Genomic DNA, 21,301 nt, shown 5'->3' with positions numbered 1-21,301 from the left:
TGTAGTAACAGTTCTGGTTGCTGTAAAATATAGATTTGTTATTGTTTACGTTGGTTCTTCTTTTTGGCTCATGTCGAACAGGGATTTGTGTTTAGACACATAATCAATTAATATCTCGTCTTTATTAGTGGAGAAATTGCAGAAATATTTCTGTTCTACCACCATTATGGTATGTATAATGTGCAAATCACGTGTTATTAAATGATTTAGTTCATGACCTATAGTAATTTTACAATTGGTTTCTCGGCGATGATGCCAGGTTTTTGCTTCGAAGGCAAACTCCGATGATGTTCGTCGAGCCCAGCGCTGTTCGTTGACGTTCATCGCCGTAAAGAAACCATGCACATTCAAATCAAAAAGATGGAATCCCAGCGAAGATCGCCAGCGATGATCGTCGGCGAAGATCGCCATAAACAAACCGTAGCTTTTATCCGACGAATCGTCGTGAGTTCACGGATGCAAGCAGCGGCAGTAGCAGTGGGGTCGGTCGTACTCCTGGTCACATATAGTCTATATGAGGGGTCAGAAGCAAAGTAGTACAAGTGACAAATTTGTGAAAAATGAGTTAAGTGCATCTTTGGTTAGCTAAAGCATCTGAAAATGTTCTGGTAAAGGGATATAATAAATATCGATCTGATCTGCTGATCTCTGATGGTGCCAAGGAAAATTAAGTTAGCCTACCAATAACAAGGAAAATTTTTATGGAAAAGGGTTACAAGTACACTTGTATTTCTTTGGCTGACGTTGGACATCATACATTTTTGTCCCCAGTGACTGGATTGAAGTGATTTGTAAGGCAAGCAAGCGATTTTCGGTTGTAAAAATCACAACGGAAGGCTTTTTTCTACAGAAGAAATGAACAAATACATGAAGGAATTTGTGAAAGAAATTCGCCAGACGGTTTGGTTTCATTTCGAGAAGAATTCGCCATATGAGTTCTTCTACAAGACAACCCTCAATGAACACACGAAATGTCTGCACTTGACCTCAAAAAGCGTGGGCAGCGTGGTAGAATTCTTCGTAAAGTTCACCTAAAGCTTTACAAAGATCCACTGAAGATCATAATCGTAAACGATACTCGTAGGAATCTCATAGATCTACTATCATTTATTCTATCTGTACACCATCCCTTCTATAAATTTCTTCCGCACGAGGGAATGGCAAAAAAACTACCTCTGGACTTTGATGAAGAAGACAAAAATGGAGAAAATGAAGATCGAATAGTGGAATCAGATTATGATAAACAGTAAAAAATGCAAAAACTTTCTAACAATACATGTTTCTCTGTCAAAAAAATTCCAGATTGTTCCCCTTATTTTGTTTCATTAATATTATATCATAATTGGAGGTAATTTGATGATTATTATTAACACGATTTCTTCATGCTTCAGATTGTCTTACATGTCCCTACTCAAAAAACATTTTGACATCTTCTTTAACCATAATAGAAAATAAAACAAACCTAGACGTCATGTGGAATTTCTCAGAACTTCTTAATTTTGACGTAAATTTTCTCAAAACTAAGTTTAACGCACTTGTACCCCTGTGCTTCTGAACCCCTCATATCGGATTGGTCATTTCAATGTTATAAAATGACAACAATTAAAAGAGAACAACCACTAGGATCGCCACTTTAGAAAATTAATTTTTGGCAGCGACCGCTAGATGAAAGTACTGCTGCAATCCATGACTCCATGCAATTCCATCAGGGTTATAACGTGACTTCTTTTGCAGTCGCTAGATGGCAGCATAGTGAAATTGATAAAAGTTGTCTTGAAAGTGCATTAGGCTTACCAATCTATATGTGATCAGGGGCCGACGACACAAACACCGGGAACGTCCGCTGGGACTCATTGTATTACGACATAATAGTTTGCATTTACGATATGATTACGAGTAGGCTACTGGGTATACGGAAGTGAATGCGCGGGATTGCATAATTTCGTATAACGCGCAAGTAACTCATCTCGTATATATGTCTGTCCGTCCCACAGGCGCAGACTTCTTTGAAATATTGGAGGGGAGGAGTAAAGTCCGGAAAAAAAAAAAAACTAACTGTTGTCTCTAAAAAGAATTCGTTATATATTTTACACACAAAAAAAAATCTGACTTTTCATATAGGCCTACTACCTATGGAAATTGCTTAATTCAAGATGGTTGAAAAATATGGTTCTTATGCGCTACCTTTTCCCTTTCAATGGTTTGTTCACCCTCGTTGATCTTTGCAGCGATGATGAACATAAACTTTTTCACTGCCATTACAACAACCCAATTTATCCTTCATTGCAGTTTCATTTAGAGAGTTTTCTTTATTAAGAATTTATCCATTACCAATAGCTATTTCGTACATCGAAATCACCGATCCCTTAACAAGCACATACCGCGAAGACGATCATCACCGAAACAATGCTGACTCGGTTACTTTAAATTTTCGTAATAAATTTAACTGTTTAATATTAATAATATTAGTCAAAAATAGTGGAATAAATTGTTAATTCAAATGTTAATTACGTATCATCATTTTAAGACTGAACATACAAAACGGAATGGCTGTAAGTGCCAATATCCTAGTTTTTTTTCTTTTAACTTAGCATGTTCATGGTTCAATTCACTAAGAAAAATGGAAAGTTCCATTGCAATTTTATTTATAACTTAGCTTCTCTCATAGATGTATAAAACGTATGCTATTACATTACCAGTTGCACAAGAAAGCCCTGTGTTCTACGGTTCGTCTCTTTGGTACTTACACCTTTTTATGTCCAATCTTCATTTCTACTTGGTAATAATTATGGCCTATTGTTCAATTGCAATAATTGACAGCGATGACCCTCACTATGGCTTTAAAATAACCATTTTTTCATATGTCCCAGTTCATCATTCAAACAAATCAATAATCATTTCGTTAACATGAGACATTTCTTTTCGAATTGTTTGGAGAGGCGAGACCCCTCCATTAATTCTATTGGGAAGGAGAAAAACGCCAGATCTAGAGGGAAACCGTTGAATTGGCAACACTGTTTTGGTGTGTATAATGGTAATTGTTTTCACCAGTAGACCTGACAGTGAGATGGCATTTGAATTTATACTCAGAGAGCATTTCGAACTGGCGGATCAAGGTCAAGTACAAACGACGCACGAGTCACTCAACTGAACTGTGAACTGAAGCATTGGTAATCCCGGCTGTCCCAGCTGGCTTTAATTGAGGAGAATGGTCCAGGATTGGGGGTCAGCACACGTGGCAAATGCAGTCCATTGCTTGACCTTGGTCCGCCAGTTCGAAATGCGCCGAGTATAAATTCAAATGCCATCTCACTGTCAGTTCTACTGGTGAAAACAGTTACCATTATACATACCAAAACAGTGTTGCCAGCGGTTTTCCCGCTAGATCTGGCGTTTTTCTGTATTAGTTTAGCGGGTAAAATTTACGTAATTTGTATTGTTGATATAGGGATTTAGCGGATATTTTTAGCACTCACGACAGCAAAATAATCGAAGGGGTGAGAATAAGATAGTCCAAAGCTATACAAAATGTTTTTTTTTTTTGTGTGAGTTCATTTCTTACATATATGGAAAAGCTACTATTAAAATATTATAAAAATTACTCAACAAATGATGTAAGTATAAGCCGAAGAAATAATACCGCACCTAACAGCATTGGACTCTAAACCTTTAACAATTTTGTATGTGTGACTTAGGGCTATATCATTCTCACCCCTTCAATTTCATTTTACATTGACAATATAACAATTTAGCGATTTCTGCACTGTTTCATAGCGGCTTTTTAAGAATCGAGTTGGCAACACTGCACCAGAATCAGCAAAAGTATTTAAACGCATCCTACATGGCTGAGCTACAATACACAATTTTCTAAACTGAGTTCGTGATTTTTAAATTATTATTATGTCGAGCCGGGAAACATTATTTCAGAAATCACATCGGCGAATACGGTTTCGGAGATGTGGATACGGTAGGCGTATATGTAAGGAAATGATTTTGCTTTCACGTAATTCGCGGTAAAATGTAGAGCAGATGAAGCTCTTCACATTATCGTGTGCAGGTGCACGTGTCTGTATCGATTTCCGAGCGCCCTCCCCCGTCGCGTCCTGCCGAATACACACACACACACACACACACACACAAAGGCGCGCGTGCATATCCGCACACACGCACAATAAGCATTCCACTTAACGCGGCCAGTATCTAAATCTGCTGCACTTCTTTATTTGATGCAAATCATGGGCCGCTAGGGATCAAACGCTCACTAACTGATTGCATCTCGGCAACTGAAGATGTTACACCTAACAAAGACACACTGAACTAGTTTAATGAATTTCCATCTCCTTTATAAAGTAATATAATAAGTATTTCTCAAAACTGAACGTGCACTATCGCTTTACGGCCGGTTTCTAGAACGCTGGATAACTTTTATCCTCTTGATAAATACAAAATTATTGTAAAAGTGTTTCTACAACTTTGAGTAACTTTATCCTGTGGTAAATCATTGGATAAATTATCTAATCATAGATCAGTAGATATGTTTACCTAAGGACCAATATTGAACATAGTGGACACAAAACAACTGTTAGCCAAGGTCCCATGTTCATTTTGTTTGTTTTTTAGTGCATTTTCTTGGGTCTTCTGATTTTTTACTTAACAGAACAAAAAACAGTAGGCTATGCAGAATCATAAAAGTAATTTCATATTTAATTGTTGCTACGACCAATGAACATGTTAGGGATAATGCCCAGAGGAGATGAAGCCAAGACCATCGTTAATGAATTTCATTACCTTTCTGGCTTCCCAAATGTCATAAGTTGAATTGATGGTACTCATATTAGGATAGGCTACAGTGAAATGACTGAAGAAAGATACAGGTCTTAATCAAGCCCATATAAAACAAGGTACTGAATTCAATTTGATAAAATAATTTCCGTATGATTCGTAATTTGAATATTAATTTACTAGGAAATTATTACTTTAATAAGTAACCAGAATAAATGTAAACAATAAGATTCACACTAGTCATAGCATTTTGAATTCATTAAACTGTTCAATTACAATAACATCCTTCCTGATTGTACAGTATATACATTTATTGTTGAACAATAACTTCCCCCGAATTTACGGGCTGCCACTACAGGACAGAGCATAGCAAACAATTGGTTGTTTTAACTATTAACAATACAAGTTTACAAACAAATATTAATATGAAAGATTTACCAGAAATAAGCTGCTAATACAGACAGAGCATAGCTAAGAATATTAGTTATTTTAACTTATTAATAATACAATTTATAATACATTTATAAACAAATATATGAAAAAGTATTAAGAAATAAGCTGTAGGTGAATACTAAGGGATGGTATCTTCCTTACTGATGTTGACAATAAAGGTGATGATGAAGCAAGCTTAATGACCCACGCAGAGCAGCGATAACGACATCTCTGATTTTGGTCTTGTTCAAACCGAACCTTTTCCAAATACTGCACAAATGGAGAGGAATTGTACCGTGAGCCCCCGCCATTAATCCGATGACTTCTATGTCTTGTAAGTTATACTTCTCTTGAAAATATGATATTGTTGGTATGTATATATTCTTCTTCTCTTCATGTACTTCCTCTGTTTGGCCAGCATGGTTTTCGGACAGGACGGTAGTATCGATTATATTATTATAGCCCACATAGGTATTTGGCGGGATGGCAATCATATCAATTCTTCGAGCACTACCGTTTGTTGCCAAACAATGAACTTCCTCGAAGACTTCGAAACCGTTTGACCGAAGTTCGTCTAGCGGAGCCTGTGATGATTAGTGTTACGTAGTACGTCTCCGAAATGACAGGAAGCCAGGACGTGTGCAAGAGTTTCTTTCTCTGTGGTATCAGAGGCTGTTGTCCTGGGTCCTACCTGGTAGAGATCGTACAGCAGATACATGAACTGTCATCTCAATAGCTTCTCGCTATTCGCTTGAAGTCAGGTCTTCACGATGCCGGAGTATATTCTCGGTAAAGATCGACACAGAGTCCTTTCTACGGGATTAGCCCAAGCATCTCACCACAAATTCTCGTCAATGGGATCGAGATCTGATGACTGGAGGAGCTGTAATTCTCTTCGTATCGTCGCGCAACTGTAACTTTGCACTGAGAGCTGTATGTTTCAGGATCGTTACTTTACTATAGGATCCCAATAGTTCTTTGGTTGCACTCTGTTTTACGTTAATCTCCAATACTGAAATGGGCTCAAATTGGACCATTGTGGTGTAAATAAAGTGAATATTGCACCCACAAGCAGACATACTATAGACTCCTAAAGCAGTATTATCCCTGCGCTTCATCGTCGGACGTAAATTGTGTTTATCGAAGGTTGTAGTAGCTTGTCGTCAATATACCGATGACCACCCGATGCATATATGTTGAACTTAATTTTGTCGCTAAACACTACAGAATTCAAGAATTTTTAAATGTAATTCCTGTTTTGTTTTGCCAACTTTTCGCAGATTAATTTTATTAATCCATGGCTTTTACCTTGATAATCGTCTATGCTAGATTGCTGCTCTTAGTATCCTGTCACAGTTTCACGTGACCAATCAATTGCAGAAGCAACCTCCCATATATTAAATTTGGAATGCTCTGAAGTGGATATTGGCGAATCACTCGTCTATTATTTCTTTTAGACCTGCCAATTTAATATCTGTTTCCACTGTTTCCTGCTTTATTTGTTGATATTCCTTCATATTTACATTGATATCGAATTCCTTGAATTGTATATCGAGATCTCAACTGCTTTTACAATTTCTCATAATTGCTTACCTTCCTTAGCAAATTTAACTACTCAGTGTCTTTCTCGTACACAAGTTTTTCTTTTTGCACTCGGGGTTTCCTTTCTATTCTTAAGTTCGATATAATGTAAAACAAATGACGTGTACGTTCAATTTTGTAGTACTTACTGCAGCAAATACGATCAAACAGAATTTCGAATATTATTATTTTTCAAAATATTGCATAAGTAAGTGATAGAGTATATAAATATGCACGTTATTATATTTTTTCCTTGTCCAGTAATTAAAATTATGTATGTTCATTTCTGTGAGCCATTGTAACTATAACGTATAAACTAAAGATGTTCGCATATACGCCTTTATAAGATACAAAGGAGGCAGGAAGTTAATCACCCATGAAAAACAATGTGACCATCTTTGATTCCTCCCTGTGCATGGGAAGAAATCACTGCTCAGTCCTGAAGATATCCTGGAGTTAAGACGAGATGAAACGTCCCGCTTTCACCTGGGCTTGAATTCGAACTCGTATGTTCTACCGATAAAGAGATGTTGATATAGTCCAGGGATGTCAAAGCGCTTGCACTGCATGTTCTCAGAAACCACACACAAAATTTCCTTAAGAGCGATGATTGTACTGTATCTTGCTTAAAGTGAACTTTGACGGAACTATATTGTTAGTAGTATGAGCACGTAATAGAGGCGCTTTGACATCCCTGATATATTCGATAATGCGTGAATATTTCAAAGGCATTTTGCACGTAACATTTTTGGAACACATTCACGGAACAACGTCTCAGTCGGCGATTTTACTATCGTCTAAAGCAGCAATTCTTAAAGTGTGGTCCGCGGACCCCTGAAGCTCCGAGAGTTAATAGTCAGGGTCGCAAACGAGTTTTCAAACTCAGATTTGATTCGCTATTTCAATATAAAAAATGTAATAAAATTCCATGAAATTCCAATTAATCATTCTTTACAATCAACTGACTGGATAAGGGATCCATTTCATGGTCAATAAAAATTCAGGAAATCAAAACCTTGACTTCTTCAGAACAGGACCAACTTAGGAAAATATGACGTTTCCATGAAACTTATTTTCAAGCAGAATAATCTTTCTAACTTTCGGATATGCGTAAGGAATATTACTTCCTTTCTGTCCAATATAGCCTATTTATGCAAAAAGACTTTTTCTAATCCTGCGTAGAAAAACAAGCATCGAAATCGGTTAGATGTCGAATCCGATTTACGTACATACGTATACGTGTTTCAAACACTTAACTAAATATTGCACGTCTAGTGGTAAAGGAACAGCACTATCTTTTCCATAGCAAGCAACAATATACATATAGAATATTATTTTGTATTATTTTTTTAGGTAGTGATATTAATTCTATATTTTTTTTTATTTTAGGCTTTCTTTTCTTTCAATTTTAATTTAAAAATATCGTAATTACATTAACAAAACTTTTTTTTTAACTGTGAAGTAAACTTGAATTTGTAATAATTCGTATAGTGAGAAAGTAGCTTTTTTAATTACTGTATATGGAAATAATTTCTTACCTCGTACTAAGCAAGAACATAAAGCTAATACTAAGATGGTACTAAGGCACCGTGGATCGTGTCCCGGTATAGCACAGATGGAAAGAGCTCTCAGCGTGCAGAACTGAGAGGTCCCGGGTTCGACTCACGGTGCCGGAACGAATTTCTCAAATTAATAGATACTAATACTGTATGTTAGAGGTCTGGCAAAATGCACATTATATGAAAGGGGTCCTCGAACTCAAAGTTTAAAGACCACTGATCTAAAGGCATATTCTTATACAGAAATATTTTTATGCGTAACCCTACTGATATCTGACCGCTGACCAAGAAACTGATACCTTATTCTAAAAAGCTACTAGATAAAAAGTCTTGATAGTTTCAATGCTAGATGTCTGGTTCAAATTTTGTTATCGTAGGACAAGGGTTCATGTTAGTGGTTGAATTATTAACGAATACTTTCTACATCTACTTGCTATCTTACGCCAGTAGGCCTACAAATAGTTTTAAAGATGCCCAAGGTAACCCCTAAAGAGCAATATTCTACAGGTTCTATTCTTCTCACACGGTGAACCAGTCCATCGGGTCTAATATATTCTGCAGGCAATCTCAATTAGTTTATGTTTACACTTTTCACACACTGCCTCTTTAATGTCTCTGATCCATCAATAATAGACACAAATTCATGTTCATCTGACTGTAGAGCACCTCCATAATGAACGGTATCTGGCTACTGACATCCATCTCCCCCTACAGCTTTAACAAATTCGTCAGAACATCTCTGATACGGAGGACCTCTCTACTTCTTTCCAGTCAGTTGTCCATACCGTTGTTGCGTAAGCCGTATTCCCTGATGCATCATTATCTATTCTTTTTAAATTTTAAATACTGTACATAATTTTACTGTAAACATTTCTGTTTACTGGTAATGTTACATGAATTATAGGAACGTGCGTTTTTTTATTTTCTCACCTATTTCGAAATTCGTTTTCCAGTACCTACTTCTATGGGCTCGTACCAGAATTAGACTTTTTTCTCTCATGGTTTATGCTGTCTCAAGCTGTGATCTCGCTCTGTAACGACTACATGGCGAGGAATAACGTCAATGGTGTTGATCTCAGTTGCATTGATCAAATGAGCCAATTTCTGAAGGACACTATCCTTTTACTGTTAAGGAGTAATAGTAAACTCTTCTCACATCTGATGAAAGACACTTACACTGCAACTTCTTGCTTATATCACTTCGATATATCGATGCACCTGCTTCCGGGCTGCAAGGTGCAGGCGCCCACAAATTACATAGAAGACAATCGGCGGTGAAGCGCATTAGCTCCCGTAGAGCCGGCCTTTGAAGTCACACTGGCCCTCAATTAACGTGCACAAACAGCGAACAGCTCTTGTGATTCATAACCGCTAGTGGCCTATTTGACAACGCTATATCAACAACTGTGGTTTATTGACTCGGAACGGGGACGGAGAAACGCTTGATGAGTTACCCATATACATAATTGGAAGATTAATTCAAACTACCGCCATAGCTAGGCTCTAACTCATTGTCAGACTAATGTCAAGTCCAGTTTATCACCAAAGAGCTAGAACTCGATTTTTAACGGTTCTTGTGAGATTAATTCCTCATTGCACCTTTATCTACCAGTCTTCGTCAGCATTGCTTCGTTATTGTAGTACAGTCTACCGAATTTTAAGTCTCTGCAGTTCAAAACAGATTTTTAAAATAAATAACCACATTATCCACGAATTCAGGTTTCAGATACTTAAGCCTACATCGAATCACTCGTAAAATATTCATATCGAAATACACAATGGAATCCATGGAGTGGAACAGTACAAAGAAAGTCACTTTCCTGCAAATTGTCGAATATAACCCTTGAGAGTAATGCACACAAAATGTTCAAGTCCAGGGACAAAATTACACCAACTACTTAATAGAGATGAACTAAACTAACTGCGCTCTCGCTCGCTGTGTTCGCTACATTTATCTTTCGAGTCTCGGCTCGTCATTCTCGAAATAGCATTTAGTCGGCGTGGAAAGATTTCGTAACTTTGAATAACATATATCAATGAAATAAATAACATAAATGTTTAAATGAGACAAAAATACAAAACAGAACTGTATCTTAGTTATCAAAATGTTCTGGTTCTATTATATGATATGACGAATAAAAAAACAATTCTCAAATAAATTTGCATTTTTAAGAAACATAAAACATGACATTAATGTATTTTTACTTGAGATTGCACACTTGATCTTAAACATATGAAAAGAAAATTCCTAGCCTTTTAATAAGGGCCTAGTAATTAAATAAAGACTGGGGAACGGATTATTATACACTGAAAGGAAGAGATGTTTCAAATAGGCTACTTGATTGTTTATAGGTACAGCTGTCAAAAGAAAAAGTGGCCGCTCTCCTGTATCAAAGTTCCCTTCGGGTATCTTCGCTACAATTGGAGACAGGCGATGTTACATGTTGTTGGACCACGTTGCCTGATATCTACAGTTATAATTGAAGTATACTGTGTGTTATTCGATAGCATAATGGTAGCGTTCAGGCCTCTTTTTCATGAGGTCCTGCGTTCGACTACAACCTCGTGCTTTTTATGCCCTTTTTTGTTCTGTTTTTGAGAGAGACAAACTAGACATAATGGCTCCTTTCTCTTTTATGATTATTTTAGTAATTAACATCAGGTTCATTAATATATTATGCCCTGACTTTATCATTATCATTATGATATTGTGGCTGCAAATGGAAAGAAAAAAAATTTTATTCTCAATAAAATATCTTTCGTGGCATAAACATAACAAATTTACTGGCGTCGGCCTTAAAACATTCAAATAATTAATCGTTCAAAAAACAAAACAAAGGCCACAATTCAATATTTAGTCTATCTTCCTCTTATCTCGATCATCTTGCAGTCGAGTGGGCATGGAATTGACTAGTCTTTGCAAATAGCGACTGTTCTTAGACACGATATTCCAGGCATTCTGAACATACACACATAAATGTTCTGTCCATGGGCAGGTCTTACATTGCAATCCCAGCAATCTCCAATCTTTCCTATTTTCTGCCTTCCTCTTAGTCTCCGCATATGATCCACATATCCTAATGTCGTCTATTATTCTTTTCAACCAGAGACCCAACCAATTCCTTTTTCTCTTTCTAATCAGTTTCAGCATCATTCTTTCTTCACTCACTTTTTCAAACACAATTTTATTTCTTATTCTGCTTGTCCACTTTACACGCACCGTTCTTCTCCACATCCACATTTCAAATGCTTCAATTCGTTTCTCTTCATTTCGTCGTAATGTCCATGTTCTTTCCCCATAGAATGCCACACTCCACACAAAGCACTTCACTAGTCTCTTCCTTAGTTCTTTTTCCAGAGGTCCGCAGAAGATCCTTCTTCTTCTATTAAAAGCTTCCTTTGTTCATGTTTGCAGTTTTCTTAGGAAGGATAGGCCTAAATGCGGTAACATCCCGTTGCTTTCCGCACACCACAATCTCTTTCGCATCTTATTAAATTCCAAGGGGCCCAAGCGTGGAGATGAGGAGAGTGGATTTGACTAATTGGGCCCTCCGGACTTCACCGAAAGTCACGGCAAGGGTTAAATATTAATTCTATCAGGATGTTTGACCCGGTCAGAGACCGGGAAATCTCAATTAGCCTTTGCCCCCCGCATCCTGGACTAGCTTCTACGAATCATCAGAAGATCTTAGAGTGTGATTGGGCCAATTTTTCCAAAAATGTTTCCACACTTTTGCTCTCGTAGCTCAGCGGACGAACGTCGGAATTTAGATGTCAACGTCTCAGGTTCAATTCCTCGTTACTCCTTTTCATGTTATTGTGGTTCAAGATAGTATAATGTAATAATACAAAAAGAAAAATTAATACCAGTATTATGCAACTGGATATTTCCAAACCTAATATTAAATTTATGTTATTTATATCGCTAAAGAACGATTACAATATAAATAACTTGAATATTATTTATACAGTCTCACTAAAGAACGATAACAGAATATAAATCATAAATATCGGTTTGTTTAATTAATATATTGCGAAAGAACAATAACAATATAAATAACTTGAATATTGTTTTATAATGCTAATGAAGGAAAACAGAATATAAATGATAACTTGAATATTATTTAAATCGCTAAAGAACGATAACAATATAAAAAACGTGAATATTATTCATATCGGAATTTCACAGATTTATTACAGATGTATTTAAGAAATTGTAGAAGAATAGTAATTAGTAACAGTGTCCTATTTATTCTTCTTGGAGCCAAATTTGTAACTTTTAAAAGTGTGGTCACTATGTTGAAGTGTATGTGTTGTAACGGATGCTTGATTTGTTATGTATGTGAGTCAGTTATGTGATGCTTGATGTCGTCGCAATGTCGTAATTATGGTTTGATTGTGTTTGTGTGACTATTGTGTATTAATTTACGATATATGGTACGGAAAGGTGCATATTTGTGTTATAGAAGTGTTACGTATGTGTGTTGTTAATGTTTTTGTATGTTACAAATTGATACCTGATATTTGTTTTGCAATCGCAATGCCTAATTTACGGATTGTTTATGTTCTGTTTACATCGCGTAAGCTAATTTAATTTTCTTTTCCATTTCTCTTTATGCTTATCTTTTTTGTGTATAAAACTATAGCCCTAACATACATATGTAAAATACGGCTAACCCCCATTGGAAAGACAATAATAATTATTATTCATATCGTTATAATACGATAACAGAATACAAATGATGACCTGAATTTTGTTCATATCTCTAAAGAACGATAACAAAATATAAATAACGTGATATCCATAAAGAACGATAACTGGATATAAATGATAATTTGAATATCATTTACATCGCTAAAGAAAGATTAAAAAATAAAATGAAACTTGAAGAAGGCCCGAACCCACGACCTTTGAATCATTAAACAAGCACTCTACCGTTGGTCTACGAGGCGTAGATATGGAACACTTTCATAGTTCCGGAACTGCTTGTACAAGCACATGCATCGTGTAACATCGCCGCGACCCGAAGTGGAGTTTGAAAATATTCGCTGTTCACGAGTGCGGCCACTTTTTTTTTTTTTGACAGCTGTACATATATAACAGTTGCCAAAAGAGATAAATGTTCAGTCAGGTATAAACAACTAATGATTTCGGGACTTGATCAAAATATCGAGTCTCGGAAGACTCACAACCAGTCTTTATGTCAAGGACGCGACGTAATACAACATTGTCGTGCGGGTTTTCGGCTTTACGGGCGCTGTTAGTCTTGTTTTCTCGATCGTTGTTCATCTCTACTACTTACCGTCCACTCTTTCAGCGGTTGCACTAGTTCGTCATGGCCTAGGATAAATTGTGGGCTTTACCTTCACTTATTCTAAAATTTCGTGTAAAAACTGACCAATAAAGAACAAAAAGCCTCCTAGTTTGGAGTTTTCCGCAATCAACGGACAGCTTGTACTTAACTATTCTTAAGCGAACTTAATACAAAAGTAATGATATGAGGAATTATTGTTACAAAGAAAGTAAATAGGGGACGAAAGGTGAGAAGAGGAGAGGGGGAAAGAGAAGATGAGAAGAGGGGAATAAAGAAGGGAGAGACAGAGAAAAGAAGAGAGAAGATGAGAGGGGAGATAAGAGGAAAAGAGGAGATGGGAGCGCTGGGGTTTGAGAGAAGATGAGAGAATTGAGTAAAGAAGACGTAAGAACAAAAGAGAAGAGTAAAGGAGATAGTACAGTAAAGACGAGAGGAAAGAAGGGAAGAGAAGAGAAGAGAAGAGAAGAGAAGAGAAGAGAAGAGAAGAGAAGAGAAGAGAAGAGAAGAGAAGAGAAGAGAAGAGAAGAGAAGAGAAGAGAAGAGAAGAGAAGAGAAGAGAAAGAAAAAACATAAAAGAGTTGGGATAAGAAAGAGGATGTAAAAAATATAAAGGTATAAGTATGTATAGGACGTGCTGGAGTAAGGGACAGATGTTTCATGACATGGCCACCAAGGTCACCCCATGACTGCATGTGACTTTTTTCTATGGGGGTACCTAAAGGATCGTGTATTTGTACCGACTTTGCCACGTGATTTAGAGGAACTAAAAACCAGAATTCGAGAACCTGCCGCCAGGTCACAGAGGATATGTTGAAAAGGGTATGGGAAGAGTTTGATTATCGTTTGGACATCTGCCAAGTCACTCGTGGTTCACACATTGAATCTCTGTAAGGTGTAAACAGAACTTTGAGAGTTTGACTTTAAACTGACGTGTGTTTGAAAGTGCTATCATTAGTCGTTTTTGTGTAATAAATTATTGAAAGTGTTACCGGACTTTTGATATTCCCTGTATTTTATTTAAATTAGCCTAGTTTAAATGTTAAAACAATATTATTAATTTCACAGACAAGAAGAAATTGTCAATGAAGGAAAATCTGTAAGAATTTTAGAACTCTGTGTGAGATAATTATCTTGCATGTATGAGATAGTTATCTCAATGAAACCAGTAACGTTACTCCTCGCCTAACTAAAAAAAAGTACGATCCTACTGCATATAGGCCTATGCACCAGATCTCTAAACCTGGCGTAAGCCATATGGAATAGACGAAGTATACTCACGGTGCGATCTGCGGCTGCACCTGGCTGACTCGCTCTGCAACAAGAAGACACAACAGTTACAATGAGCAAGTTATACTAATGTAACAAGCATTATAAATACCAAGCGTGCAGGCAAACGTAGGCTATTTGTTTCTTATTCAACTCTGCAATACCAACTCTAAAGTCCTAGCCACAATATAAAATGTCGATATGAACGGTAACGACAATATACACTACACGCAACAATAAGATAAGATTAAAATATTAGTATCCACAAATCCTCATGCTCTTAATTTGTCGCAAGGAAACAATCCGCCAATCACACACCAGGAGTGACTGTAATGAAAGATAGATAATCGGGTCAAATCAAAGACAAATTCGTTTGATGATATTAATACTTGTAAATTGTCTTTTAAGAAAACTGACGTTTATACGACAAAAGAAAGCTCGTCGTGATGAAATTTGTAATGGACAAAGACGTTGTAGAGGGATTTTCTCGGATACTCCCGTAACTATCATTCCACCAATAGTTTCCACCTCTCTCTCATTTCATCCATCTGCAACAGTTAAAATTAGGATTGGATGAAGTGTTGAGGGATAGGTACAGTATGTATTGCTGATGCTGAAATAGAAACGGCTTCGTGCTCCGGGATTTTCACGTACTCGTCTGGTGATGGGACTTAGCTCTGGTAAGACTGAGACAGGACGACCCACCTGTCAGCATCGGAATCATTAATGCCATCCCAGCCAGTCACCGGACTCGGAACAATAATCGCATATAGGACAATGTACGCCAAATATGTGAATTGTCTCTAGACCACGAAGTTGACTGTTACGGAGATAATACGTTATCATTGTTATCAATGATTCGATAAACCACACATTAATGTAAAATATTACTAAATATAAGCAGTTAAAACATTATTTACTACACCAAATTAAGAAGATGCTGAAACTGTCTGCCTTCTTCTTCCAAACTTTTGTAGTTTTTTCAGTGGGTTATTTTACGACGCTGTATCAACATCTCAGGTTATTTAGCATTTGAACGAAATGAAGGTGATAATGCCGGTTAAATAAGTCCGGGGTCCAGCACCAATAGTTACCCAGCATTTGCTCATATTGGGTTGAGGGAAAACAGAGGAAAAAACCTCAACCACATAACTTGCCCCGACCAGGATTCAAACCCGGGCCACCTGGTCAGACGCGCTAACCGTTACTCCACAGGTGTAGACACTTTTTTTACTATCTGCGGCACCATTCGCTGCAGTTTTCCTTGCGAAATGGAAGTTACGCTTTCCCGGGTGTTATTTTTCAGTTCCTCCGCGGTATGTGGATTATTTTCTATACAATTTACCTTTCGAAGTTCCCTCAGTACGTTCCTTCTCTGTTAACTCACGAAATAGCTAATAAAATAAACCGCAAAATAATTTCTACATACCTTCATACATTTAAATATTTTTTAAGTAGGACCCATTATCCTCTGATTCAGAGCGCACTACATTCCTAGTTTCACATTATAGAAGGGTTCTTCGTGAGAGATCGAATATTTTCGAAGCTCCAATATAATATGTTGCTTTGGGTATTTTTATGTCAATGGAAATGAAGTCAAGTATCATCTTAAAACAGAATATTAAGGTACATGTCGCCACGCACTCCATTTAAAATCCATGTCTGATTACAGAACCACAGGGTCGCTGTTTTTGCACCATTACTGTATTTGTATGGCTTTACCTTAACAACTTTGTAAAAATTCGCACAGAAATGTAAAATATATGCGACTTGGGAGGAATTCTCAAAGCTATGTCTGTCACTCAAATTTTCAGCGGGAAGGGCACTATACCGTCTTCTAATCTGTGTTAACATCATGCTGCATCAAGGAATTTAAATATGTCATGGATCGATGAACTTGGAACGATAACACATAGAAATCTTTCCCGATATCTCCTTCTAATTTCAGAGTCCAAATTTAACATAAAATTATCGTGCAATAACAATCGCTGTGCAGTGTCATATTTGTCTTTTATAGCTACAATAACGATCACGCGAACGTACTCGTAGTGTTGTCTTTGATTCCACTGACTCATCTTTACTGAGGCTACGTATAGGCAGAGTCCGTGGATATACCAGAGTAGCGCAATCACCGAGGCGGCCGCCATTGTTATTCCTTTTCAACACGCGTGGGATAGGCATATTTAAAGTAAAACTCAGATATTTTTAATTTGAAGGGCAAAAACTTCTAAAGGATCTTCTTACATTTTAGAACATTATTGTCAGTCAACATACTAATGTATAAAAACTTATTTAATAATTATTACAGCATAAATATATATTTAAGTGTTCAATACACTCCTTCATAAACGTCACAGTATAGTATTACAGCAGCATGAACTTAATAAATTGCAAGTAACAAATGAAAACAACAATGTTGCAAATAAAATAACAATAAATCTAAACATTTCCAACTGCATTCCTCGTGCAAACTCTCCGACTTCCGCATATAAGGCGACACTATACTGAAATTTCTCGAAGTTCATTAGTTTTAAGAGTTCACAACAGTGAAATCAATAACTACCATACTTACGAAGCTAGATTCACCAAATTTTGATCACTGGTATATCTGCTTAATAGTGACAAGTGTACAAAATTGCATCCGCCTATGATACGTGGTTTGCATTTTATTAAAATATCGAATCGCTTTATATAAAAAGTCGCTTGCACTACAATTGACATTATTCTTAAGTGATTTTCACTTATATGGCTCTTTACATACATGGAATCACAGCTTATTATAAGGTTTTGCTGTAAAATTAATAAGTAAATTACTATACTTTTTTATTATAAAAAATAAAACAAATTAATAATCATAAAAATTCCTAGTAATTTACCCATTCTCTGTGCAGAAAATTCCAATAGTAATGTTTGTTCCAATGTATATAAAGAATCTTATAAGTGAATATCAATGAAAAATAATGTAAATTGTAACGCAAGGGACTTTTTGCATTAAGCAATACACTATATAATTAAGTTATTAATAAAATGCAAACCACTTATCATAGAGAGAGACGAAATTTTGTACATGTGTTATCAACCAGATATACTAGTGATAAACATTTTGTGAGTTTAGCTTTAAAAATATGGAAGTTAGTAATTTCAGTATAATGTCCCCAAGGATACAATGATGTGAGATTTTGTCATTTTTGGTTAAAAAAATAGTTTCTTTGTTTTTATCTTTAAAAATTCATTTATGATCTAAAGATGCCCTTTGCCAATTTTCATGGCAATACGACCGGTCTATCAGCTGTTTAGGGTCACATTTTTAAAAGGATACGGGCTCTGACTGTTAATTTAAATTCTCCGTCCACGACCTCCACTCTGAATTCTGCGACCATTTTGGAAATTACGCTATATTTCATACATTATTTATTATCAGGGAACGGATTTATATGGACTAAAAATATATGAAATATGTAAATATATATGTAGTTATTTTTACCAAAATATGGAATTAAATATGGATTTTTACCAAAATATGGAATTAAATATGGACTTAAAATTATAAAAAAATGACTATGTACGTTAAATATTGGTACATTTTAATCAAACTAAACAAAAAATATAATGGACGTACCTTATCTTCCAATGTAGTTTCAACAAAACACAATTTTTATTGTCTGTTACCATAACAATAGGTTGCAAACATTTCTTTCAAGTGCTGAAAAGTGAATCTTCTTCTATTGTCTCTGAGGATAGATTTATACTGACTAAAAGAGCGTTCGACGTCACAAGAAGTAACTGGTACATAATTCAATTTCACAATGTCTGCTGGGGATAAGTCCAAGTTAATCTTCACTGTTGATTCACCACTCATCACAGCAACAACCTTTTGTAGTTCTTCATATCCAGGGTTTTTTGAAAGTACAGTGTCCACCTTAGCTCTTACTGCATCTGCAACTTTACCTCTACCACGATTCAGTTGTTCCACAGTACTATTTATAATTTCAAAACTTTCAGATAGTGAAAGGTGCCTATTTTGGAGACTTTTGAGCGTTTTTATGATGCATGAAAATGTATGCTGAATGTGAGCTAAGTCATTCTTCACACTTATGTCACAGGTAACTGTTTTCGCAGTATCAATTGAGACTGCATCTTCAGAGTCCAATGCAAGGAGAACATTGTTAATAGAGTCTATATGTTCGGCATAATATTCAACTGCTTCTAGCCATGTACCCCATCTAGTTAAAATTGGCTTTGGTGGCAATGGAATTTCAGGGTACATTTCTTTCAACACGTTAACTCTACTGGGAGCTTTGAGAAATACTTTTTTCACTGATGAAATCAACAAATCTACTTTAGGGAAATTGTCTCTGACCACTTCTGCCACACGATGAAATGCATGCGCCACACAAGTAAAATGAGTCAATTTAGGATATACAACAGATAATGCTTGTCCAGCTTTGACCATATAAGGGGCAGCATCGCTAATAAAGAATAACACATTATCGTACATAATACCCTTTGGCCACAGGATACCCATAGCTTCGTTGAACAGTTTAACTATAGTTTTGTTATTGCACTTTTCTAGAACATCACAATGTAAAAGAATTCGTTCAGAATATTGTTCACTTAACAAACCGATAACTACATTACCAACAAGTCTACCTTCTTTGTCGGGAGTCTCATCAATGGAAACCCAAATTGAACTATCTTTAATTTCATCTCTTATCTTCTGTATTGTCTCATCGTAGATGGATGGAGCATACGTCTTCCTAAGTGTTGACTCATCCGGGATTGTATGTTGAGTATATTTTTCAAGGAATTCCCTGAAGACCTTATTCTTTAGTTTGTAGAGAGGAATATCAGCAGAGATGAGAGAACGGCACAGGTCGATGTTAAACTCAGATCTTACATTCGATGTTGTTGGTTGTGTTAAAAACAATTGTCTCTGCTTGGAATTTAGTTGTTTGTTGGCCTGATGTTTACTAGTTGTAATGTGTTGTTGCACCAGGAACTTTTGTGTAGATGATACTGCACACTGACACAAATTACAAAATAATATTTTATTGTCAGTTGATAAACCATCTTCTTTAAATTCTGAAATGTAACTTGTTAGTTTTGATTTTAAATTGACTGAATGACGTACTTTTGGCATATTTACCGTCTTTATAGTATGATTTACAAAACTGAACCTATGTGTACTCTGACTGGCATTTAACTGTTGAGCTGCACAACTGAAGTCTGTTAAAAATTTTAAATTAAATTAATACAGTTTTGTAACTTACTTTCCCATTGTTGATAGGACTGCTAATTTTCAAATAACTCTGATGTTAAAGGGATTACTGAACATGTGTTTAAATCTCTATTGTTGAAATGTATTTTTAAAAGTTAATGGAATTTTGTTTTGTTTTATTGTTAAACCTAATATAATATGGACTGTTTTATATGAAATATGGAAAATATATGGAAATTAACGAAAATATGTACTAAACTCTAAAATATGGAAAAATATGGAAAATAAAAGTAGGATTTTTCAACCCTACACATTGTGAAACATAAAGATAATGCAAAATATAAATTATATTAGCTTTATAAGTAAATATGTATTTACATATAAATCCTTTCCCTGTTTATTATACATATTTTTTATTGGGTTATTTTACGACGCTGTATCAACATCTAGGTTATTTAGCTTCTGAATGATATGAAGGTGATAATGCCGGTGAAATGAGTCCGAAGTCCACCACCGAAAGTTACCCAGCATTTGCTCATATTGGGTTGAGGGAAAACCCCGGAAAAAAACCTCAATCAGGTAACTTGCCCCGACCGGGAATCGAACCCGGGCCACCTGGTTTCGCGGCTAGACGGGCTAACCGTTACTCCACAGGTGTGGACTATTTATTGTATTAGATTTCCGATTGAGCCAGTGTAGCTTCTCGACTTCTCGAAATATTTCTTCATAGAATCCAACAGGTGTTAGACCTACTTCGAAGGCTACTTTCCTTTAAAAGATATTCAGTTACAAAGGAGAGCACAACTCTTGTCTAAAGGAAAATTCCACTTGTTGCTAGTAGCCATAACAACGTGTTTTCCATACTTGGTTTTTGTTTGTGATACAAGAAATATTTGGAAGTTTCTAACAGTTTTATTGTTAGTGTTATACTAGTGTCTACAGTCCATAGTGATTTGTAAATGATATTTATCTATTATAGTGTTTTCATAAGATTACATAATTTTTAGTCATCTTTATTTAATAGTGTAGGTTAGATGTGCACAGCGTGGTAGTGTATATAAGGATAAGTTCTGTATTTAATATGCTAGTTCTATATGTTTAAAAATGCCTTGAAAATAAAAAAGACAGAGACCTGGTCCATTATTATT

At 36.0% G+C, this 21,301-nt stretch overlaps 1 protein-coding gene across 6 annotated transcripts in view; it reads right to left on the bottom strand.

The window, feature by feature from the left end:
* lilli (AF4/FMR2 family member lilliputian) overlaps window positions 1–21,301 on the bottom strand; it is a 1,088,977-nt gene that overhangs the window by 125,668 nt on the left and 942,008 nt on the right. For all 6 annotated transcript variants that reach the window (XM_069839798.1, XM_069839799.1, XM_069839800.1 and 3 more), the window contains one exon: window positions 14,948–14,981. In XM_069839798.1, the coding sequence (XP_069695899.1) occupies window positions 14,948–14,981 (34 nt within the window). The remainder of the gene's footprint in view (window positions 1–14,947; window positions 14,982–21,301) is intronic.

This window comes from Periplaneta americana, chromosome 11, assembly GCF_040183065.1.
Source record: "Periplaneta americana isolate PAMFEO1 chromosome 11, P.americana_PAMFEO1_priV1, whole genome shotgun sequence".
Lineage (NCBI taxonomy): Eukaryota > Metazoa > Arthropoda > Insecta > Blattodea > Blattidae > Periplaneta > Periplaneta americana.
This window is presented reverse-complemented; position numbering and strand designations above follow the sequence as displayed.